The sequence below is a fragment of the Crocodylus siamensis genome, chromosome 10 (assembly GCF_052110815.1).
Source record: "Crocodylus siamensis isolate JL-2025a chromosome 10, ASM5211081v1, whole genome shotgun sequence".
Lineage (NCBI taxonomy): Eukaryota > Metazoa > Chordata > Crocodylia > Crocodylidae > Crocodylus > Crocodylus siamensis.
In genome coordinates this window covers 31,440,549-31,466,639 of record NC_143404.1, presented here as the reverse complement: position 1 = coordinate 31,466,639, position 26,091 = coordinate 31,440,549, and the positions used below count along the sequence as shown (strand labels likewise).

At 47.1% G+C, this 26,091-nt stretch overlaps 1 protein-coding gene across 1 annotated transcript in view; it reads right to left on the bottom strand.

The window, feature by feature from the left end:
* The window catches only part of LOC149856382 (kazal-type serine protease inhibitor domain-containing protein 1-like), a 31,830-nt gene extending 21,443 nt beyond the window's left edge, over positions 1 to 10,387 (bottom strand). The window contains exon 1 of the mRNA XM_090020502.1: positions 9,931 to 10,387. Within this exon, the coding sequence (XP_089876628.1) occupies positions 9,931 to 10,387 (457 nt within the window). The remainder of the gene's footprint in view (positions 1 to 9,930) is intronic.
* Between the last annotated feature and the right edge of the window lie 15,704 nt (positions 10,388 to 26,091).

Below are 26,091 nucleotides of genomic sequence, written 5' to 3'. Positions count from 1 at the left end.
ATCTCCTCTTCCAGCAAAACAATCTTGCAGCATGTCTCAGATAACAGGGCTCTATATTAAAGTGTATTCCTGAGAAAGTTTGAGGAGTGGTAGACTTCTTGCTTGTAAACGAAACAGGTAGTACTGATCATCAGCCTTTGGATACTGCTATAACCCAATCAAGGTTCAGGATCACCAAATTCATCCACTTGATAGATTCCTTGGGTGTGTCCAGATGAGCACGCACGCGCCTCTTGCCCTGTCTCAAATCCCTTTGAGATGGGGCAAGAGGCACATGCAGGAATGAAAAAATATTCCTTGTGCTGCAAGTTTGCAGTGCGGGGAGAAAATTAGACCCCTAGATATCCAGCGGTCTAGAAAAAACCAGAGTTTAAAAAAGCAGGACAGGGCATGGTCCCGGACGTGCCTTGAAGCAACTGGAGGCTGGGTCCTCCACACAGACACTCTGGCTGCCAGAGTCTCTCTGTGGTTGATCCCTCATCCTGGTGCTGAAGCACGCAGCCTAGCAGGCAGCACACTGCAGCACCAGGGCTCCAGTGCCAGTAAGTAAGAGGTCAGGGGAGCTAGAGGAGGGGGGGAGGGACTATGGAGGAAACCCTGCTGGGCCTGCCCACTCACCCAGCCCCCCATCTCTGCCCTGCCCAGCTCCATTCCCCGCCTACCCCCCTGAGGCCCTGATCCCTTCCCTGCCCAGCCCCACCCCTGATTTGTCCCTCAAGGCCCCTGATCCCTTTCTTGCGTGGTCCCATCCCCCTGAGGCCCCCAGTCCCTTCCCTGCCTGGCCTCAGCCCCCTAAGCCCCACCCCCGATTCCTGCTCTGCCTGGCCCCACCCCCTGCCTGCCCCCCAAACCCTCCTGATCTCTATCCTGCCTGGCCCCATCCCCCCCTCGAGGCCCCCTCAAGGCCCCCGATCCCTGTCCCCCACCCCAGCATCCCCATAGGAAACAAAAAACAACCTCCATGGCACTTACCAGCAGTCCAGCTGCTGTCTGTATCACTGGGGCCCTACCAGCACAGTGTGGGGCAGAGGGACAGCCCCAGCAGCCCCAGCCCACAGGGATTTTTAGTTTTCAAATATTCTGGAACACTAAAATCACTGTTAGGGAGGCCAGTGGCTATGCCTGCTCAGTGCTGGCATCTTCGACCCAGCTGGAGGTGGCTGACCTCTTGGCCAATTGAGGCCAGGAGGACATGATTTGACAGTTCAAAGCAGGCCACCACACCCGGAATGTCTTCCAGGCAATAGCTGCCCAGATGGCTGGGCAGGGGGCACACATGGCAGTAGTGCCACATACAGGCCAACTCTGCAGCCACAGCCCACTGGCAGTGACCCAGAGGATCAGATGCCTCTACTGGCTGTGCAGTCCCCATCTGGTTCTGGCAGGTGCGCAGCAGGTCACAACCAGGCAGCAGCCCCCACTACCAGACTGCTGCAGTGGGTAAAGGGTGCAGAGAACGCTCAGGACTGCTTCAGCGGTCTAGGTGGCACAAGGGGCAGTGTCCCCAGGTACCAACTGGCTGGGCCCCAAAAGCTCCTGAGAGTGAGTAGCCCTGAGCTACCTGCCAGGGCAGCTTTTTGTACTGATGGGGCCAGGCCAGGGCAGCTTTTTATACTGCTGGGGACAGCACAGGTGCTGGCCCCAGGCACTAGCTGCCCCTGGCTGCAAGACCAGGCAGGGTTATTTTGCCCCAGTTGGCACAATTTGCTCCACAACAAAGTGCATGTCCAAGCACGTGCGCTCAGGCAAAAAGCCCCAGCTCAAATTTGCATCGCTTCTATTTGAGCTGCTGCAAGCATGCATGCTTGCATGTGTAGACGCGCTCCTTGTGGCTATTTCTGTAGGCTGCAAAACTTCCTGTTATATCTTCAACCCTGGCTCCTTGACTTGTAATGTAGCACACTCATGATGTTTCAGGCCTTACACATGATGCAAAGGTGGATTTCAATCATATCCACAGTGTCAATCCAGAAAAAAACACCACATATGAGATTCTCTTACAGAAATTCTTTGAGGCCTTTGCATTAATGATTAGCTTCAATGGCGATGTGTAGGGGGTGAACAGGGGTGCATATGTGCCCCCTGAGAGCACTGGGGCACCCCCTGGCAGGCTGTGCTTCCTGATTAGGCAATGGACTGGCAGGGCAGGCAGGAGCACTGGTGCCATCCCATGAGTGCCAGCCAGGGAGTGGGAGCAACAGATGAAGTGCCACAGCCACTTCTGGGAGCACTGCAGCTGCTTCACAATAGGTGTGATTGGCTACAGGGGGATACCCCCCCACCATAGCTGACTGGTAGCTGGGAGGGGCACATGCCCCCCTTACTAAGGTAGCACCAGTCACCCATGATTAGCTTCTTAAAGACATACTGAGGCAAACACACAAACATGCAAGGCAAGGGTTGGATATATTCAAGATAAGAAACACATGCAAAACTAAAACTTTAAAAAACTGGCCTTAATATATATTTTTCTTCAAGTATTGGATTATTTGACCTCTCTTTCTCCTGCAGCATAGCAAAAAACTGTCGAGACCAAATTATAAAAACAATTAGAGGTTTTTTTGCCCCCCATAGGTCTTTTGTTGCTATTGGAGCTGTTAGAGAACTGTAAGTACTCTGCTGATATTGATTCAAATTCCAAATAGATGTTTGGTTTGATTAAATCTATTCTCCTTTCTATTTGTTATGTGCAATCTCACTACGTGGAGAGTCTTCTGGCTTTTCTTAAGTAAGATCCATGCTTAAATTTAGGGTTATGAGAAGTCTGAAAGATTAAATTTAAGGGTTTGCTTAAGTGGCAAATGGTGTAACTCCAAATAGGGTTAAATCCAGTAAAGCCCCAAGCAGAGTTCTAGTCACAGAAATATTTGGGAAATTACAGTTTTTCAGAGCAGTATGCATTTTAGCACATTGAGAATGCATGTTTGAGTTAGGCAGATGTCAAGTTGTTTTTTTTCAGAATATAAATTTTGACCTTCTGCATCGAAGACCATTTGTGGATTTAACACACAGTCTTTATAGAGTATGTCTTCCTCTTCTGGACCTTGGCCATTGATGCTAATGGTACTTACATTTACACATTAATAGCCAGGTTATAGCTTGGCCTTGCATAAATGCATACAGTGTAGATTGCAAGTACTGCTACCTCCTTGTTTCTTTAAGATCACAAACCACTCCAAAGGCAGTGAAGCAAAGGCACTCTACACCTGCCCAGCCTAGGTCGAACCATTGACCTGCCTGGGACCTATGCATACAGAGGAGTGTGTGGATGGTGTATGCTCCTTGGGGAGGTCTGGAAGGGATTGTGTCTCCTGTATCTAACAAAGTGGCTCCCTCTAATCCCAACAATGTGCTTGGAGTACAAAGAGGGATGCTGATTTAAAAATCAGAAGGGTTTTGGGAAGTAACTATTATATATATGGCAATGGCCTGACTCAAATGAGTTGAACACCCCAGGGGGTCACAGATTTTAAGGCCAACTGGGTTCATGTTGTTTGATTTTCCCATATAATACAGGCCAGGTAGCCTTACTCAGTGATCCCTCCGTGAAATGCAATAACCTATGACTGAATGAGAGCATGGGTAGCTTTTCCTAAAGCACCTAAGTTACTCAAGAGCCTACATGCTAAGTGATATTGTCTTCACTGCAGACTTATCTATAGACTATAGATCAGTTTTGTAGAAAATACTCTCATTCAACAAACACTTGTTTTCTTTTGTTCCCAAGTGAATTTGGTATTCATGAAAGATGCTGAATCAACTTGTTCTGAAGACTGAAGCTCTCTGATACTGCAGAGAATTAGTACAGTAGTTAGATCAGGCTTCCTTACATTGCCTTGCTAATAAACTTCAGTCCTGGCCTAGAGGGAACACTTGTAAAGAAAAGGGGAGAAACAGATTACATTACTCTGCAAAGGCAGTAAACAAGGATGCCAATTAATGTCAAGTATGGTGACTGTTTTGTGATGTAGACACCTATGCACTGTGCTCACTTGGTTTGCCATATTTTCTCCCACACACTATGCCACTGAATATAATTCACACCTTGTTTTTTGAAAAACAGTGCAGGAAGTGATTTTGCCTTATGGTATGTAGTTAAGTAACTACAGCTAGGGAGTAGAGCCTGCTTGTTGTTCTGCTCCCTATGAATTGTGTGCAGATTTTACTTTTACTTTTGTCCATACAGACAGAAACTGTTCTAACCATATTTCTTGCATATAATGCATATGGAAATTTCCAGCAGCTGACTTTTTGGAAAAAGTATGTTATGTGTAGAAATATGGTAGTATAAACTGGCCATCAGATAGTAATTATTACTGATTACAATCTGGGCTGGACTTGAACAGGCAAACTACAAGGCTAAGTACAGATATTTGGGGAGGTTAAATCAGATTTAAAATGGCCACCCAATTTAAGCTTACCTTGTCCCAGTGCCTACCTTACACTTATAGATCTGGTCTCAGTGACTGGCAATCAGTTGAAACCTGTAACTGTACAGAAGTTCCATGCACACAAACTGGTCTAAAAATTGCAGAGCCTAAATTAAGATTAACCTGGCTCTATCTAGTATCAAACTTATTCAATTTAGGTCAAATCAGTGCATGGAAATTCTATATACTTTCCCTGCGCAGACCCAGTGCTGGAAAAACCCAGACACTGGCCCCAGCCCCAGGACTGCACTTTTCAAGCCCGCACTCCCTGCACTGGGCTACTTTTTGCTTCCCTAGGCCCCTTGCTGGGGGAGGGGATCTCACCCCACCCATGGGTAATGCTGGCCCCGCCCATCCATTGGTCACACCTGTCCCCCAACCCTCATGGGTTGTACCTCCCCCCATCCTCTGGTAGACCCCCAGCCCTCCTGCAACCTTCCCCATCCTGACTTACCTGATATGGAGCAGTCATTTTGAATTCATTTAACTTCCCCATAACACCCCAAATGTCTGCACTTGGCCCAAGTGGAAGACTTTACCTGTCTCCCTACCATTTGATGTGTTAACCATTTGCCAATTAATTGACTCGATCTCACATATTTGGGACTTAGGAAGAACAGAATGGCCAGGTCATGAAAAATCTCTATCCACCAAATGAATTTTCCCTAACTAGCCGGCTTGAGTTCCTCATTGGTCAGTATTCCTGAAATTGCTTTTGAGAACTGATTCTATGCTCAGGGAACCTTCAAAGCTTGGATCAGCAAGATAGCTAATGCTGAAGAATGCTGTATTATATTACTATTGCTGTTTAGTATTATTCTACTGACAAATAACAAGTGAAGCTTTTTACAGTCAATATAAGAAGATAGAGTTCTGCTGAGTTAAAGTTACCACTGGAACTATAATGAACCAGGCCAGAGAAGGAAAAAGGATACTGCACCAGCCAAGTTTTATGAAACTTGTACTCTTTTATTTTGCTCTGACTTTGGAGAAAGGCCTGTCTGCTTTTAAAAGCTAGAAGTTCTTGATTTTACCCTTTTGATCTCTACTGTAAGGCAAATATCCTTCCCTTAAAATCCTATTTTTTTCATTCAATTAAGACCATCTTAAAATTATACCTGGCATAACAATTTAGCAAGTAAGTTCCTGGTAACTTATTTTTGTCTCTCCTTTAAAAAAATCACATCTGATTTTATTGCAGTAAAGTATGGTATGAGATAGAGCCTTTCAAAAAATAGAGACCTTTCAAACAAACCACAAGGTCTGTATATATTCTTAGGTGTGTTGTATGTAAGAAAATATGGTATTAAGCCTATTTTACAGATGAGGCAAAAAGGGATTAAAAACAAGAACAGAGAATTGGGAGTAGAATCAATATTAGAAGCCGGAAAGCATGGATTTTTCTAAGGTAAAAGTATCAGCACAAGTCTCCTGAGTCTTACAAGAGCAAACTACATACACTGGAGTGTGGTTGTACTGTCCTGCTCATAGTGTGAAGGCAGCAGAGATTAGATGTGAGCAGATGTGACATAAGGAAAAAAAGGCATGGCCAAAGGAGGAAATGCTGCACTGCATAGTCCTGGTCCCAAAGTGTATTGGAGAATTGCAAGGAGAAGATAAAATCTACAGGTCATCTCACAGTGAACACTGTTGTATAAGTAGCATTGTTCCTATTGTTGCCAGGGACATTATAAAGGTTTGTGTGAACTTTTATTCACAGAGCTCTGACATGAAATGATTTCAGAAATGCTACCAAATCTCAGTCAATAAGGACTTTGTCAAGGCCAAGAAAGGTAGTTAGCCCTATTAGTGTGAAACCAGTCAGAAGGCAGGATATATGTGCACCTTTTATAGACTAACTAAAAGGCACAAGATTTGTGAACCTAAGTTCCATTCATCAGATGCTATGAAAAGACAGCATAATGCAGAGTCAGGGTGAGGTGGAAAGAGGAGAAGCTATTTTATCTGGCATCTGGTTGCTTTTCCTGTAATGATTCCTGCCCCCAAACTTGGACTTTATATTCTTGTAACTGGAATCTTTGGGCATTTATAGATGTGCTGTAAGAGCCACACTAATTAAAAGTGCCCAAACCGTCATGTGTATCAGTGTCCCTGTCCTGAAAAAAACGTTCAAAGTGCTCCACCACTAAAACTCATCAAATGAGCTTTAGTTTAAAGTGCCCCTCCACCATTTTTCAGTGCGGGGTCATTGATACATGTGGTGCTGGAGTGCAGTAATTATCATGCTCCAGCAGACTCAATTAATCAAATCTGCTCTGACATGCTGTAATTATAGCAAGTCAGAGCAGCCTCCCTGCACATGTACAGGAGCCCTTCCTAGCCAGTGGGACCTAGGGTAGAAGGGGAACCTGCTGGTAGAAATGTGTCTATAGTAGGTGCAAGTAGGCAACAACTCCCAGTCTTCCAGGGAGCTAGAGTTACCAAGCACATTTAAGAATGTGGATGGAGATGGCTGGAGAGATGGTGGGATCCAGACAGTGTATGGATGAGATGATCTACTGAACAGTGCACCAATGTGGCTAGGGACAGACATGACACATAAACCAGTTTAAGTGATAAGAAACTGGTGTGAACCTGTAACAGAACAGATATTCAGTGCACATAAACCAGTTTCAAAATGGCTAAAATTGGTTTGAGATAAATCTGGTTGAATGTAGTATCGGATTTAACTGATTTAGGTCAAACCAATTTATGCAATGTCTGTCCCAGACCCTTCCTATCCCAGACCTTTCCAGTGTCCTCCAGCATCTCAGATGCTTTGCAACTCTGGATGGGGCTTGGCTCTCTGCTCCAGCCCAGGAGGGCTGGCCCTCCCCTCTGCTCCCTGGCCAAAGTTCAGAAGAGACTGCAGGTACAGTGGCAGTCCTCCTCCTGCTCCCCTGCCTTTCCCCTCACCACTGCCTACTCAAGCTGGGATTCTCCCCTTCTCCTCTGCCTTACACAAACACCTCTCAGCATTAGCTAGCATACCACTTGCTGGCTGCAGTCAATGCTGTGGAAGACAGGACAAAGGTAGACAGGACAGTGCTGTCTTAAGGGTATTTGGAGGTGATCAGCAGGTAGATGGTAATGTCCCTCCATTTGTTCCTTGTAAAAAGTTGTTTAAGAAGAGCTTGAACTAATCAGACAAGCTTTGTTTTGTTTGCTGGGGTGATAAATGGTAACAACTCTGTGTCACTCCCTGCTTTGTAACTTAATGCTCTGTTATCAACAGCCAGGGGTAGGGGGGTTCCCTAATCAGAGAGTCCTGCTGTGGCCTGGCCACACCCCGTCAGCTCAGCCATGAGGAAGGGAAGGGAGGGCTGCTTTAGTGCCCCCCCCCCACCCCCGGCTTCTAGCATGAGCCACCGCAGGCATGTGTCTTCATTTCTTCAGTCCAGAGGGGATGTCTGTGTGGTTACAAACTGGTTTAATTTGTGCAGGTTAAACTAACCTGCAAAGATTGAATCAATTCAGGCGCAGGCTTTTTGAATGTCTATCCCTAGCCTGTGTGACTAACTCCAACATTTGTAACACTTCTGTTGCTAACCCAATCATTGAAACAGCCCAACAGAATGCCTTGGAAGACTTCATAAGCCTTGGAAGACTCCATAAGCCTTGGAAGACCAGAGACTGTTGTCCCAGTGCTATAACAGTAACCAATGTGTATGTTATCAACACTATCATCTCTGAATTTGGCCCTGTATGAGGTTTTCCTCCTGTCCTGTATGAGGTTTCAGGAGGAACTGCTCCATAAGCTGGATTTCCAGGTTCTAGCAGATTTTATTCTGTGTAGCTTTATTCCCTTTCATTTTCTTCACTGCACAAGACCCCTCTGTGCAAGGTAATACATATTTAAGGGAGATTTTTGTCCATGTCTGTTGAATTGCAATACTGAGGATGCTCTATATCAGTGGGAACTACTTTTTTGGGAGGCATGTCACAAATTAGTCCCGCACCCTCTGTGGGTGACATTTCAGCTGCCTTTTCCTGGCCAATCTGTTGCTCTGGTTTCTGCTCTACCTGTCATTGTGCTCTATGTCCCCTCTCTTATTTGCTGCATGCCACACATAGAAGCTTCTTGTGCCACTTGCATCACACGTGCTGCAGGTTGGCCACCCCTACTTTTATCTAGGTCAGCTTGTACTTGGTACTCACCATTCTCATTTGGTATAACAAGTGAAAAATTTAATTAATATCATGGGAGAAAGTCAAGTCATGGGGAACAGAGAGCAAAATCCTCTGCAAGTAATAAGGCTACTTCCAATGAGCATTTTACTCTTTATAAGAGTAATTGATGGGAGGGGGAGCACTATAATGTAGTTAAACAGAAATGTGTGCAGATCTGCATGTGCACGATACATAATCTCACATACACAGCAGGCCTATAAACAGATTGAGACCTTGTATGGAAAAACCCTTTGTACACACATTGAAACTCTCTGTGTATATATACACACACTTTTGTTTCTTTTTCTTTCTCTTTGAGCCTAGTTACAAAGACATTTGTGTGCAATTTGGACTTCTCTCTGTAATGCTTATTCAGCCACTTGAAAATCTGCCATGTAAAATGGTGATACTAATTGCTGAAGGATGAATCATATTAAAATCAGGCTGTTGAACTGTCAGTGCTCAAGTAACTAGTCTGCTTCATTTTCTGCTCCCTCCTGCAGTGAAGCTGCTTTTGAATGCTTATTGCTTGTGCATACAAATAAAATGTACTGTAAAGTGTATTTAGTGTAAAGCCCCAGCAAACTGAAATGAGGTCCATCATTCTGGAAAAGCAAGATAGAAGCAAATGCCTTCAAGGAAATTGTTTTAGGTTGATTTTGTTCTAATAGGTGGATTTCTAATCAGCAGGTAGTTCAATCTTTTAAAAACCACTATATTGCATTATTTAAAACCCTTTATTAGGAGAGTGGAGCTTTATTTAAATATTTCACAAACTACAGCCTACTCTGTTTCATTTACTTTACCAGTGACCGTATCTCCACTGTGCTTTGCTGCTTCATCCCCAATACCAGATCAGTCATTATAAAATAATAGTTCAAAAGCTGTCTTGTCTCTATGGCCCTGCCTGCCCATATTGGACTGTCTTCTGTGTTCTGATACTCTGAAAACCTTTCAGTTATTTTTTACTTTATTATTTGAACTCCTTAATGATAATGCATAATTTTAGATTCCACTTGCATAATATGCAGCTCCACTTATCTAGAGCTCAGCTAAGCTGTTGATTGTTTCTGACTATACTGTACAATATGAAATTCACTATAACATACAGGCTTAAAGTGTGCAAAATTAAACACCAGCTGCTGAACTACTTATTTAAACCCCAAGGAAGAAATACAATAATTATGATGATGACTATTAATTTGCTGTCTCTACACTGAAATGTTACTAGATCTATCTAAAAATCAACATCTTTGTTTCCTTGACAAATCTGACTGGTGAACAGTTTATACCATCTCTCTCTCTCTCTCTCTCTCTCTCTGTATTTTACCTGATTCACATGGTCCTTTGTGCTTCATGGTGATATTTCTTCCCTTAGAGTAAACCTCACTGAATTGGCAGATGTTCTCATAGGTCTTCCCTTCAGGTCCACAGATACTTTCCTGGAATATGCACACACATTGTGGTTCAGGGACTTCCCCAAACTTTGCCTCATCAGCATCCAACCTGCACTCCAAATTTTCTCCGCATTGCCCGTAGAAGTGATTGCCATAGTCCAAGTCACAGATCTGCCCTTCCACGTTCCCACATTCCAGACAGCAGCCACATTGATCTAATACAGTACCAGCTGGACAGTTTGTAGGCTTAGAGCAAAGTTCCAAATTGCATTTTCCACAACCATCTCCTTCCCTTAACAATCTCAACCAGCCTCTGTGGTGTAAATAGGGGAAACTCTGAGAAACCTGCACCACTGCTATCAGCGCTATTATAGCCACCAGGGGCTTCATCTTGAGAATGTAGAAGGTCCTTGGAGTAAAGCCAACATTAACAAGAGAGACAGAACGTCACATTCCTTTTCTAATCTACCAAAAACAGAGCCCTTTAAAGAGAAATTAACATCAGATTCCTAATCTGGAACTGATAAATACAAATGCATACAAACCTACAAGCTTTCCTCTAATGAAGTTTGGAATGTGGGTACTGCTTACATATAAAACAAACTTCCTTTCTGACAGCTCAGATAAGCTTTGTGAAAACTGTTTGCTCAGAGTGTCTCCTTGAGCCAAATTTGCAGACAGTATCTCTGTTGAACCAACATTATATTGTAGCTATTTTAGGAAGGGCAGAGAGGGTGAATTGGTGAAATAGCAAGGTAATATATGCTCATATACATCTTCATTTTCACTCTTCTTCATTATGGTCTTAGTGGTATAAGTCACAAAAAATAAAAATGGGTATAAATTGATATCTAATACCTCAAGTTGCTGACTCTTAGATTTTAGAGGTGGCTAGCCTGGTTAGTCTGAAGTCAAGCCAAGGGCAGAATGGCACCTTAGGCCCAATCCAGGTAGGCCTAAACCATACAAAACATGTATGTTTTTGGTGCTGCAAACCTCTTTGCAGTACCACAAATTGTATTTGTTGCCAGTGCCGTAGCAAGGGAGAGAGTGTAACAGGGGGCCTTCTCAGGGCCAGTTTGATGTTGGCCTGGCCACCTGTCTCTGGGCTAATCCCCCGCCTCTCTCTTCTGCCATGCCTTGAGGATACATGATTATGGTGTTAATTAGGCAGGAGGCTGCCCATTTTGCACCCCGATATTTAGGGGGATCTCTGCAGCTTCATTCCATGCATACACTGAATGCCAAGCCTTGCAGATGGCATCTCAGGCAGCTAAACTCAGTCATTCACCCATTAGCTGTGGTAACCTCTCTGGGATCTTCCACTCCCCCTTAGGCCCTGGCCCCATCTCAGGCCAGTTGGGACTAAGAGCCTTTTTGCTCTGTGGGCTTCCCTCACAGTGGGCCCAGAGGCCCTGACCCCAGCATGGACCAATCAGGTACCTTGGGTCAGGTCTAAGCTGCTTACCTGCTTTTACCCTCACAACTCCACTGGACCAACTGAGCCTCAGGACTTTTCCAGGTCTGGGCATTCTCCAGCTAGGGCTGTGTTGGGGCTGGAGATTATTAGGTGCCCCCCCAACCCACCTTTCACCAGGGAGGAAACTGGCCTGGCATTTCATCGGGCTGCTGTGCCACTGGCAGTCCCAACAGCCCTCCCTTCCCAGGCAGGGTGAAGTTTTAGGTCATGCCCGAGTCCTGAAGCCTCCTCCATCCCCATAGCTCCAGCCCATAGGCCTCCAAGCTGTTCCTGAGCCTCAGCTCCACAAGCTAATGTCTCTCTCACAGCTGCTAGCAGCAAACTGCTGCTTCCCTATTCATAGCCTTCTCTCTAAAATGGCTGCTGCAACCAAGCACCTGGTGGCTGCCTGCTCTGGCCCTTAAAGTGGCAGGCACCAACAGTGCCCTGCCACAGGGGGGCAAGTGGGGTGACTGTCCCAGGCACTGAAGCAAGGGGGTGCCAACAGACACTACCCAGCCAGTGTGGGGCAAAATTTGCTATTGGGATTTCCCAGTAGCAACCCTCCCCACCCCCACCTCCCTGAAAAAAGAAGCACAAAGCACACCAAAGTGGTTGCTCATCAGTACATACATGGAGATGGGGGGAGCAGGCAGCCCTGAGGACAATGTGCCCCGCTGCAAAGCACACAAGCACACAAAGTCCTACTGTTTGTTCAGCTGTAAACATATGCCCCTGCTTGTGTGGACATGGCCTAGAGGCTAACTGGTTCAGAACAGCAGATGTCTGGACAAAGTAGATTGTTTCCTCCAAAAACTTAAACCACTCTGAACCAGTGACACTAATTTGTCACCCTGCTGTACCTTCTGCTTGACTTCTAGGGTTAGGTTGAACTCAGGAAGTTTTGCTCAAGGTTTAGATCCAAATTTCTCCCAAGAACGTTTTACTGTCAGCACATATTAATACATGTAATTCCATTTTATTTCATTTTTAATAGACATGGCCCCAAGCTGTGATACCTGACACCTGTAAACTCTGGGACAGGATGGTAGATGCTTGGAACTATTGTCCTCCCTGTGTTTTTCTGCCTTTCATATCCAGCCTAGCACTACCATTTTGTGCCAAACCTGACTCACAAAAACATTACTTAAAAAAACTGAACGTATTGTTTACAATAAATGCCATTGCCGCTGAACTATTAAAGTTTTTTTGAAAGCCAGCTGGAGGTTTCTTTGATTCTCCCTGCATTCATTGAAGTTAGATGCTTCATACATTTTTTCTGTGCATGTCTGTGTTCTTATTTTAGAAAATATACTTGCACTGTAAATTAGTAACAAAGAGAAGACAGATGATGGTGATAGAACCCGCAGCACTTTCTGTCTGCATATCAATAAATTTCTACTGATCTATGGAAATTTGGAGTCATTTCTGGCCATGGCACATAGCTCAAGCGGTATTGTCTGTGGACCTCATTTAAAGCCCGCTGAAGTCAATGGGAGTCTTCCTACTGACTTAGTAGGATCAGGCTCTATCCCTGAATGTCTTCCTTCTTAAACAGTAGCTTAAATCAAGAAGGTTGTCCTGTCAGTTTTCCTTCCATTATAAGTTCATAATGTCTTTTTTTGTTTTTCAATGAGCTCTGTCTTTTTTCCAATCAAAAATGTGGGGTAAATATCAGGAAAGCAGGAGCACAATATTCTTTATTCTCAATATCTCAAGTGCAGCCTGATGGAATTCCTGTGGGTGGCAATGAAAATAGTCTGCCTTTTGAATATTTTTAGGAACAGGTTACAGATGAGCTAGTCTCCTTGGATTCTAGTGCATGGAGATTCCAACTCCCCCAAAAAGTTGGATGCTGAACTAGATTTTTCTCTTAGATACACTTGCAAACTGGGGTGATGCCCATGACATCAGTGTAAAACAGGTGCAAAGAAAAAGAGAAACAAGACTTCCAACCTACAAAACTCAGTATAATGCTTGAGTAATCTTATGCGCTAATGAGTTCTGCCTATTTTACTTTTCAACTGTCTAACTCTGGAATTCAACATAATGTTCAGGACCACTTTAATCAATATCAATGATGCCCTCGAGCAGGGTAGTGGGGCACTGTTCTGTGGACTCTCATGTAACTCCACCTTGAAGAAAATTTATAGCAGTATTGGGATGACTCCAAGAAAACCCAGTGTTGAAGTATCTTCATTCATCAAGTGAAAATCTAGAGAGAGGTCTTCACACTTAATTGTCATTGGATGCAGGTGAGAAGAAATAAAATATATCTGTGGAGACTCATGCAATTTCTAGGATAATCACATAGCTCAAAATCTGTCTTGAATAGAGTATGCTTGTGCAAAAGGTGTCTAAGTGCTGACTGCACTTCTGCCAAAGGCCAGCATGAGGCCCAGTACATCATGCCTGTTGTATGGAGTAGAACCGGACTGAGTGTCTCTTTATCCCTGTAAGGATCCCATCGGGAAGTGGCAGAATTCCAGACCTGATTATGATGAGTACCATCAAAAAGATGTAGAGGAAATTAGTACTGTTGTCTTCAGAACTGGGTTTGAATTGTGTACAGTGAAAAAAAACCCTGGAGGAATACATTACAAAATGAAGAGAAAATAAGATATTGACCAGCTGCTTACTGAGTGAGCATAGATTGAGACTTGGGTCCTTTGCAAACAAAAAAGCATCTGACTACACAAATTAAGGCCAAATTAAGGTCATATGGTAAAAGCCTTAATGACATTCTTTTTTTTCCCATGGGCTAGCATGAATGGGTGCCCAAACATCCTTCAATAACCATATACAGGTGTTACATTTAACCAGGGTTAGGTTGATCTAAATGCCCAATTGTGTAGTGTTGCAGGGCACTAAGGTGTGCCTAATCCTTTAAGGGCAGGAACTGCCTGGCTAGAGAGCCTGAGGAGCTAGACAGAGCTTCATAGCTGCACGTTGCCTGGGGAGCAGGCTAATGGGGGAATTAGCCTGCACCTGCACCCGGTCAGATAACTGGAAGGAGTCAGGGCCCTGGGCACATATAAGTCCCAGGGCTGAGGCCACCAGGGGTAAGTTCAAGCTGCGAGGTGAAGGAATTCCTGCAGGGAAGATCTACCTAGGAATGCTGTGGCTGCTAGATAGATTGTTTGCCTGGCTAATGAGACTCCAGGAGTCTACAAGGTACTCAGGGCTGGGAGGCACTCAGTACTCAAGGAGCAGTTTGGGGCTTTAAAGAGGCAGTGTGGCTTGCATTACTCATATTATGTTATAGCCCAGGGGCTCATATTTATGTTGCTGTTATTATACCAGTGGATTGGGCAGAGGCTACTGGGGAGGAGGAGACCTCATAGGGGGCACACTATAGTGTAGAGCCCCAGCACTGAAGAAAGTGCAGAGACAGGGGGTGCAGCGAGCCCAGTGCCGGACAGGTTGCAGAGACAGAGCCAAGGGCCCAGTGATGACAGGAAGCTGAGTTAGACTGAGGTCTCATCAAAATATGGACAATGTTTAAATACCACCAGTGAAGCATAGGGCATGGTAAAGGGGAGGTATTGGAGCCACGCCTCTAGCCCATAAAGCTTGTGGGTACCATAAGGCACCTCCTGAGTGTGGGACCCTGTAGGGTGTCCAACAACCCCCAGGGTTTAGAGGAGTCTGTTAGGACTGTGACCAAGCAGCAAGTCGAGGACAGCCTCCTGATTCACCATTTATACCAGCAAGACGTAGCAGACTAGATTAGTAGCCACCCGCAGGATGGAGCTGGCACAGTCACAGTGCCCTAGGGACATCATGGCCATCCCTGGGGAGGCCATATTGTGACATAGGTGTTCAGATGGTGTTTAGTTCTGCTAAAAATGGTGCTCCTGATTTTAGTGTACCTCAGGAGGTGCACAAACTTAAATCAATTAAAGGGCTAATCTAATCTAGGAGGGACTTACCTGATCTTGAGAATGCCTACACGCATTCACAGCTCACCTCTGGAACTGGGAAAGTTCAGCACTTGCCTAAGCACTAGGGCTGTGCTATTCCCATCCTTTCCCTCCCTCCTCTTCCCCCCCAACCCTGACCAGGCTATTTTTAACTCCGTACCTTCCCCCCACCCAGACCAATCAACCTCTCCACGCCACCCCGAGTTACTTGCTTTGGTCTCCCCATGCATGCCACTCCTAGCAGTGGTGAACAGCTGCATGCGCATGCATAGCCATGAACAGCTACATGGCTTAAAGTAAGTGGTTAAACCTACATCAGGTGTGATGAACAGTTGTTTGCACCTTAAGTGAGGTGGGACCACACTGAAAGCTTGCTTGGAAAGCCCCATAGTGAACTTTTTACTACTTATATAGTAGCTGGACTGATTCATATTTTGTATTCTGCACTGCCTGTAAAATGTGAGTTCTGACTATAAAATGGTAAATTAAGCATATAATTGATACTCTGAACTTCAAGAATCAGCAAAGGGTTGACTGGCAAATTTAATGGCAAATTGATTCTTATCCCACCTTCTCAATCCATTTATATGTTTTATTTCATGGTTCCTCATCAAAATCTAATTGTACTTTTAGTTTTGCATCATAGGTTTTAATCACCAAGGCTTGCTTCACTACTGTAGCTGCAAATACAGCAGATGAAAGTCTTAAACTTTGCATGGGGGAAGGCCTGTACATAAATAATGGGGCTGTGCAAAGCTTTGGTAGCCTATTAGATTCAGAGGAGACTTGGCCCAATTCAGGGACCGCATCTCTGAATTCAGTTGGGAGACCAGTTAAAAGCTCTGAATCAATTCAGAAAACTTTAAAAAAGATTCAGCTGCTTTGGAGATTTGGCCATAGACTAAACAGGCAGCCAACACAGCTGCCTCCAACTGATAAGTGTGTTGGGGTTGGTGGAGGGGGGAGGGAAGGGCTGTGGGGGAGAGAGGGGTTGGGGCTAGGACTGGGACAAGCTGCCTAGCTGTGGTGGTGGGGGGGTGCATTACTCAGGGAGGGGGGCAGGGGGAGCGTGGGATGTGGGCGCAGCAGCGCTAGGAACCGGGGCTCTGCCCTGCTGCCGCTTGCCCCGCTGAGGTGGGGGGGGCGGGATGTAGGTGTGGCTTGCCCCAAGTGGAAGCGGGAAAGCAGCAGCAGGACAGAGCCCCCACTCCCAGTGCTGCCACACCCTCATCCCGTGCCTTGCCATGCTGGCTCACAAGCAGTGGCAGAGCAGAGCCCCCACTCCCAGTGCTGATGCAGTTGTGATAGCACTGGGAGCAGGGGCTATGCCTTGCTGCTGCCTGGGCCTCTGGGGACTCATGGCAGAGCCTCCCCATGCAGCCCCTGGTTCCCAATCACCACCCCATCCAGCTCTGCCCCTGATGCCCCCCCCCCCCCCCAACCTGGCTACAGCCTCCTGGCACTTTAAAAAAAAAAACAAAAAAAACCAAAAACTCACTGGCTCTGACAGCAGGGATCAGGGCCCCTGAGGGATCATGGTAGAGTCCCCCTGCACAGTGCCAGGCAGTGGTGGTCACCACACCCATGTGGCAGCTGTCACATCGTGCAGGGGCAGAGTGCTGCATGCTGTCTGGGAGCTGGGGCTGTTTCAGTCAGAGCCTGGCACCACTCAGCTCCAGTGGCCCCAGCTCCCAGAAAGCACACAGCACCTTGCCAAGTTGTGCTGCATCTGTGCCATGGGGCAGCTGCTGCGCTGGTGCGTGGTTGGGGGGGTGATTCCTGCTGCTCCCCCACTGTGTGGGGGGGCTCAGTCATGAGCCCTCAGAGGCCCTGATTGCCACTGCTCCAGCTACTGAGTGTGGGGCTTTAAAAAAAAAAAAAAAAAAAAAAGGCAAGAGGCTGGGGCTGGGCAGGGGATGGGGCCAAGCAGGGGAGCCATGGGGGCTTCTCCCATGGCTTCCCCCACACAGGGAGAGGCAGGCATACCTGGAGGAGTCACAGGAGAACCTGCAGCTGCCCAGCTGTGCCTGCCTCACCCTGGCCAATCTGAATCAGTGCCAGATCTCTGATTCTGATTCAGCCGAATCGAATGGGGACAGTAATTCAAATCACTGAATCAAATCACTGTCCTCTGAATCAGCAAATCAAAATCAAACACTTACCTATTTGCACAGGCCTAACAGACAATTAATATGTTGTTGATAGGAGAGAAGTTTGTATTTCTATTTTTTTAGATAACACAATGTGTAAGAGGTAGAGAACTAAGAAACAAAGATATGCTAGGAAGGACTTCTTCCTGGGGTTCCCCAGGGGTCTGTCCTGGGTCTGGTATTGTCTCATATCTTTGATAGAGAGATCAATTGCATGCTTAGAATGTTTGCAGATCTCACTAAGTTGGGTGGAATTGTAGGCACTTTAGCGGGAAGGATCTAGAATGACCTGGAGAGACTGGAGAAATGATCCACAATCAATTGCATGAGATTCAGCAAAGATAAGTGTAAAGTCCTGCACCTGGGATGGAGTAACCACATGCATGAGTATAGACTGGGGAATGACTGTGTAGGCTGCAATACTGCACAGGAGGACTTGAGGGTTACAGAGGACTACAAGCTGAATATAAGCCAACAGTGTGCTCGCTCTCATTGTAAAAACAGCCAATAGCATCCTTGGTTGTTTTAACAGGAGTGTCACTTGCAAATCAAGGGAACTGATTTTTCTCTATTCAGCACTGTTGAGACCTCACTTGGAGTGCTGTATCCAATTTTGAGCCCCACACTTCAAGAATAATGAGGACAAAAGGACATGAAAGTGCACCACAGGGCAACAAATGATCAGGGGTCTGGGAGGCAAGACTTACGAAGAAAAGCTGAAAGAGCTAGGGTTGTTTAGCTTAGAAAAGAGAAGACTGAAGTGGGATTTAATAAACAGTCTTCAAGTACATGAAAGATGATTATAGAGAGGATGGAGATGGGCTTTTCTCTGTGGCTGTACGGGACATGACTAGGAGCAAAGGCCTAACACTGCAGCAGGGGAAATTTAGGCTGGAGACTAGGAGGAACTTTCTGACTATGAGGGTGATCAGGCACTGGAACTGTCTACCTAGAGAAGCTGTGGAATCTTCTTCCTTGGAAGTTTTCAAGAGCAGGTTGGACCGATTCCTAGCTGGAATGATTTAGTCAGGGATGCTGTTGCCTTGAGCAGGGGGCTGGACTAGATAACCTTAGGAGCTCTCTTTCAGCCCAATTTACCTATGATCCTATGTGTCTTTGTCCTTTTCAGTGGAGGGTTCCACTAAACAGCCTAGGTTAAATCAATATCCGCTAGGTCTCAATCTGCCACAGGCAAGAGCTGTCACATGATAGCTCATCCACAAACTTTGAGTTGCTTGGGAATGTATTCTCAGCCCTTGAAGGTTTAAGAAAATGGAATAATTAAGACTTGGGCCTGATTATGCTCTGACTTAAGCAGGTCCTTCTGAGCATAGATGTGCAGTTGGTTTGATTTCAGCATACCAGAATTTAAATTCAAAATATGAGAGAGTGCTACTCTTAATAATCAGCTACCACCACTTCCCAGTGCCACCAAATCCCATTCCTACTGGGATTGGAAATACTGAATTCAGGATCTCCTACCCCTGCAACTCTGACAGGGCCAAACCTTTGAACCAGCATCAACAACTGACTCCCATTCTCTCCTTGGCTCCTGCTTAAATCCCCATTCCAAGTGGTGCCTCAATCCTCTTCCCCTTTCCAAGTGCTGCTCCTGTTGCTGGCACCTCTTAAGTTGCTGCCCAGTTCATGTGGCAAACATACCACTTGTGGCATGCATGCCATGGACTAGCCATCACTGGGTTTCTGTATCCACGTATATATCAATTCATATACACACATATACCTCAGTAATTACTTGGTTGATATAACCCAGGAGTAACTCCACGGAAGTGGCTAGAGTTAAGTTGCACATAAGAGGTGTGTCTACACATGCTATTAATTCTCAGTAGGCTTACTGAGCAGTAAAATCCTGAGTAGTAAGCCTTTCCAGCTGCACGTCTACACATGCACCCTTCTGGGAGCAGATTCGCTCCAAATGGGCATGTCCATGTCGGGGTAACCAAATAAATTGGGCCCCAAGGTCACGGTGGGCCGGGGTGGCGATTGGAACATGAACAGGTGGGATTAGCGGCGATGGAGTCTGAGTGGCACTGAAGCGTATGGTTTCAAAATAAGATGGATTTTATTTACTCACCATTTGAAGCGGAGGCACAATTCTTTCTTCAGTTACCATAAAACACAAGTACAACAGAGGGGTCTGTTGGCCCACGGGGCTCCGGAGTGAGCCCTTGCGTTCTACCCTGCGAGGGATAGGGGCGGCTGCCCACTCCTTAAGTCCCAGGGCTGGTCAACAGCTCATGTAAAGAACAACAAACAAACAGAACTGTAACGTGTCAGAATGAAGAACGAAGTCGTGACGCCAGTCCAACAGGACAAACGAATGACCGGAGATGGAAGCCGAGGTCGGAAGCCAGGTAAGTGGAAGACAAAGCCGAGGTTGAGGTGAGTAGGGGTGATCTGAATCGTAGTCAGATGTCGGTGCCAATAGTCAGTCAAAAGCCAAAGATCAATATGAGAACGAACGGAATCGAGGAAGCAAATACGAAGTGTAGAGTTGTGAGGAGAAGAACCGGGGCCCCGATGACCCAATCTCTACCTGCCTCTCAGTCCCTGCTAATAGCAGCCTCTGCTTGCAGGTTGAGCAGCTTTCTCTCTCTCTCTCTCTCTCTCTCTCACAACACCAACAAAACACCCACTCTCCTAATGCCCACCCCAAGGTGGGGGCTCACAAGCCTTTTTATAAGAATTTTGTGGCCAATCAGGGCGCTTATTCGAAAGAACTTTCTAGTCAGATGAAGTCATGCTCTTGTTCCCTGAGCATGCGTCTAATTTTAGTCTGTGGTGTAACTGGGCATGCGCAGGGCTGAAAAGTAGGTCACCGGTGATTGACACCTCTTGAGGTCACCCAGGGGGCACGTGCTGGGTGAGCCCTAGAATCTTCCACTCACAGAATTTACTGTGCATGTCACTTTTGTGTTGGCAGCATATATACTTGATATTTTTCCATGACAGTCCACACATGCAAGCACATCTGCTTGCAGCAGCTCAAATAGAAGTGGTGCAAATTTGAGCCAGGGCTTTTTGCCTCAGTGCATGTGCTTGGACGTGCACTTTGCTGTGGAGCAAATTGTGCCAATTGGGGCAAAATAACCCTGCCTGGCTCTTCCTGGATCTGCAGCCAGGGAGAGCTAGAGCCTTGGGCCAGCACCTGTGCTGTCCCCAGCAGTATAAAAAGCTGCCGTGTACTGGCCGCATCAGTACAAAAACCTGCCCTGGCCAGCAATTCAGGGTTACTTGACCTCAGGAGCTTCTGGGGCCCAGCCAGTTGGTATCTGGGAACACTAGCCCCTTGTGTCAGCTATACTGCTGAGGCAGCATACCAAATTCACTTTTTAAAATAACCCCAAATCCACATTCTTCCATACTTAGAACAAAAGAGAAGAGAAAGGGGGATTGATCAGATGGGCAATGTTTTACTGTTATATTTACCATGTTAAAGAAATTTGGAAGCCTATCAGTGTCTCTAGCACAGGGGTGGGCAAAAATCTGGCCTGTGAGGCCATTCTATCTGGCCTGCTGGGCCCTAAAAATTTTAGAAAATTGGTATTTCTCTGCCCTTGGTTACAGTAAAAAATGACAGGAACCAAGGGCAGTAGGACCCAGGGAAACCCCAGCGGGCTCCCACAACAGTAGGGCCCACCCGGCCCCACCCCACCCCACCAGCCAGAAGCCCCTGGGAACCCTGCTGGCGGGGTGGGGCCGGGTGAGCCCTACTGTTTGGGAGCCCGCTGGGGCTTCCCCTGGGACCATACAGCTGCCCCACGCGGGAACCACAAGTAAGGGAGAAGGGGTGGGAGGAAGGCAGGGAAGACCCTGGGCAGGGAAGGAGCCCATGGAAATGTGGCCCGGGGAAAAGCTGAGTACAGAGGGGTGGGGAAAAGCAGCCCCTTGCCCATGCTCTGTGGCTGATGCAGCCCATGCTGCAGCCGCTTGCAGCCCACCTGGGGCTGCCTGTGACAGCTCCTGACATGGGCTGCACAGGTTGTGAGCAGCTGCAGCAGGGAGTGCCAGCCACAGGAGTTGCAGGAGGGGCCGCTTTTCCCTCCCCCCATGCTCAGACTTTGCCCCAGTGCTCCTTTCCTGCTCCTTCCAGCATGGAGGAAAGCAGCCCTTTCTTGCTACCCCGTGGCCGGTGATCCCTGCTGCAGTCTGCTCACAGCCTGTGCAGGGCTGTCTGGAGCAGGCACAGGCAGCCCCACAGGTGGGCTGCAAGCAGCTGCAGCACGTGGCACTGCCAGACATGGGGCAGGTGCCAGGGGCTGCTTTTCTCTGCCCTGTTGTACTCAGCACCACCTTGTAACCCGGCCCTACTGCCAGTCTAGCGCCCTGAGCTGGCTCCAGGCTTGCCTGTTGAGGCTGCACATGGCAACAGCAGCTGTGGCCCCCCTGCTTGTCATGCTGCCAGGCAGTATTTGCCATCACTGCCACCTGTGGGCTGCCCAGCACATGCTCTGGGTGGGCAGCAGCAGCCAACACTGCCCAGCGTGCAGCACAGTTGGGGGGGCTGCAGCTGTTGCTGCCATCACGCAGCCCTGACGGGCAAGCCCAGAGCCAGCTTGGGGCCCAGGTTGGCAGCAGGGGTGCGAGTTACAAGCTGGTGCTGAGCACAGGGAAAAGTGGCTCCTCACTTCGCCCCATGGCTGAGTGCCCTGCCCTGTAGCCACTTGCAGTCCATGTGGGGCTGCCTCGTGCCTGCTCCAGACAGCCCCGCGTGGGCTGTGAGTGCCTGCAGCAGGGAGTGCTGGCCACGGGGCAGGCAGGAGCCATTTTCCCCCACGTTTAGCACCAGCTTCTTCCTTGCCAGTGAACAGGGGGTCAGGTCTGTATGCTGCCCTCTGCCTGTACCCGCAGGGCTGGGGGGGCACTGGGAGTGAGCAGGTGTGGGAGCACAGGGCCCACACCAGGGTCCTGGGGCCTATGACGGCGGGGCCCAGAGCAGGGACCTTGGGGTCCCAGCTGGCAGGGGCTCTATGGAGCCAAGCCAGCATCCGCCTTTTCCTGCTGGTGCAGCCCAGCCTGCCTCCACAGACCCCTGCCAGCCTGTGCCCCACTTTGGGCCCCCCAGCAGTGCTGGCCCTGGGATATTGGTCCCAAGATAGTGACCAGGTGGTCAAGGGGGTACCTGTCAAGGGGTGGGGCTACCCATGCGGCTCTCAACAGCTTGCCAAAACTGGGTAAGTGGCCCTCCACACAAAATAATTGCCCACCCCTGCAATAGGGCTACATGATTGTCCAGCTAATTAGTGCCCATCTTGTTGGAAGAGTCTCCTAAATCAAAACAAAAGTACTTGTCTCATCTAGGTAAACTAAATTCACTTCCAATGCAAAGTGCCTCTTTATTTCATCCCACCAACATTATTCTTACTTTCCATGAACAATTCTGCACCTTTTTGCCCTTAGCTTTAAGCCACACACCCTCACTTCCTAATCATACTCAGTCTTCCCTTCCTTACTATCCATCATCCTTCATTCCAGATGCCATCACCAAAGAAAATTAACTTGTCTCATGAAAATGGTTCAGTGGGTAAATACTAGTTAGAAAGTCTAACTTACAAGCAAGTCTAGCTACTCTGAGGTTATTAAATGGAGCTCCTAGGAACTAATGCAATATAATCATGAACCAGAAACCCAATGGATGCACCCCCACATGCAGGGGTGTGTGGAAAAAATAATCCCCCTCTCTCTGTAGAAATCACCCCTCTCTCTCTGCACCTTTTTGCCCTTAGCTTTAAGCCACACACCCTCACTTCCTAATCATACTCAGTCTTCCCTTCCTTACTATCCATCATCCTTCATTCCAGATGCCATCACCAAAGAAAATTAACTTGTCTCATGAAAATGGTTCAGTGGGTAAATACTAGTTAGAAAGTCTAACTTACAAGCAAGTCTAGCTACTCTGAGGTTATTAAATGGAGCTCCTAGGAACTAATGCAATATAATCATGAACCAGAAACCCAATGGATGCACCCCCACATGCAGGGGTGTGTGGAAAAAATAATCCCCCTCTCTCTGTAGAAATCACCCCTCTCTCTCTGCACCTTTTTGCCCTTAGCTTTAAGCCACACACCCTCACTTCCTAATCATACTCAGTCTTCCCTTCCTTACTATCCATCATCCTTCATTCCAGATGCCATCACCAAAGAAAATTAACTTGTCTCATGAAAATGGTTCAGTGGGTAAATACTAGTTAGAAAGTCTAACTTACAAGCAAGTCTAGCTACTCTGAGGTTATTAAATGGAGCTCCTAGGAACTAATGCAATATAATCATGAACCAGAAACCCAATGGATGCACCCCCACATGCAGGGGTGTGTGGAAAAAATAATCCCCCTCTCTCTGTAGAAATCACCCCTCTCTCTCTGCTCTGCCTTGGGACACCCCACGCACCCCACCCCTCCCCTTTCACCTTTGTGCTGTTTAGTTTTAACCTGGTTACGTACATGATGGAGGAAGAGAAATTCCTGAGGGAGGGGGGAGCTTCCTCTTTTCTTTGTCCTGAGTTTCCTTATGAACAACCTGTATGACCCTGGCCACTACCTGAGGATGCTGATGATTTTTAAAAGGATTGGTTTGAATCACATAGTTCCTGTTTTTGGTTGGAACTTAGTGATGAGGCAAAAAAAATTATAGTAGGAGTCACTCCATCTTGTGGGAAATCAGTCAGTTTGGGACACTGAAACAAGCAAAAAGCCTCTGGATTTCCATCATTCTCTGGATGTATATGTGAGTAATTTACCTAAAATTTAATAAGTATATTAGGGTGATATATCTTTAACCATGTGTTAAAAGGGCCAACAAGACCATTCTGTTTTGCTCAAGATGTTTTTCTTCTAACATTCCTCTGTCCTGTACCCCTTCTAAAGTCTCTTCCTCATATTAATAAATGCTATCTGTTACAACATGCCTAGCTGTGTATCCTTGAGGGAAGGGACCAACCTTCTAGCTCCCTTTGCTTGACTAGCTAAAGTCAACTTGACTTTTGTTACTTTCTTCCATTGCAGGAGCTTACTTTTGAATGCTTTAGGCTATCAAGCACCCCAGAATTCCATGGTGGGATAAACACGCCCAAGGTCTGCAGGGTCTGTGTACTCTGGGCTGCACAGAGCCCTAACAGAGACCAGAGCCTGGGTGGTGGCAGTGATTACCCCAGGCTTGTGGGTGTGCTCCAGGAAGGGGGCTGGCCAGCTGTAGGTGCCTCAGGGGACATACCTAAAGTGTGGTTTTGGTTGGGCACAGTGAGGCAAGTGGCTTGCAAAGTAGCACCCCATACTGTCCTGCCACTGGGTGTGTTTGCTGTGGCAAAAATAATAGCAGCACAAATTTGTGCCACTATATTTTTCTAATGCACATATCCCTACATGTGTGTTTTGGAGCAGGGCAAAATGTCCAGTTCTTGGGAAAACTGCCCTTTTCTCCCCTTTTTCCAGGTCCCAGTGTGCTAAAGGAGCCATGGCAGAAGTGAAGGAGGGGAGACTCTCTGGCTGGGAGCCAGCACACCTCCCTAATGGACCAAGCCTATGTGTCTGCTGATGCACACTCCAGTGGCATGTGCTGTGCCACTGTTTTTCACGGCTAATTTTTTTTCTTTGCTGCCAGGATTTCCTGGTAGTAAGTTTTGCCCCTCCGTGTAAGTTTGCAGTACAGGGCCCATTTTAATGGGCCAGGGATGTGATCTTTGGTGCTGCAAAGAGGCTCGTGCCACAAACCACATGTCTGGATCGAGCGATGTATAGAAACAAAGTCTCTGCCACAAAGAGCTTACACAGACATAACCATGTGAAGAAGAAATAACCACTTTCTTGCCATTGTTCTGTGAATTGTGGGACTGCCTCAGAAGACAAACAGAAACCGAACTTGTGAGAAAAAGGCTTAAAATGTTATCCACAATACAACTAACCTGGAGAGCTCCAGAGTACACTCCAGTGGGATTCTAATGCAGATATTAAATACAAGAAAAAATGGATTTAAAATACTGTAGTATAAGTTACCATGCCAAATGTATTGCTTGGGCACTGAATACACCCTGAATACACTCAGAAGCTTGGGCACTGAATACACCCTGCTGCTACTGTCAGCCTTTAGGGCCAATATATAGCCCACATGTAACACTCAGGGGCCAGGCCATTTCTAGGAGGCATGAATTGGGGCGACTGCCCCAGGCCACACGCTTTGAGGGGCCCCATGGAGTCGGGTGGAGCAGTGCAGCGATGCCGCACTGCCGCCAGCTTCACGTCTGGCTGCTTGGCACGCTGCACCCCACTGCCAAATCCGCTGCTGAAATCAGCACATCCGGCCACTTGCTGCCCCCCACATCCCCGCTGACGAATCTGCTGCCAGCTTCCTTGCGTCTGGGGGCAGGACCCCACACAGGCTGATTTGCCCTGGGCCCGCACCCTGCTCAGATCATCTCTGCTCAGGAGATGCGTCTACACGTGCCCCTATGGCGCCATTGTTACTGTGCTGTACAGTACTAAATGATGGCTCAGTAACAGCCCATACTGTGCCATACCAGTGGCGCACAGTTATTTTTAGCCCCTACATT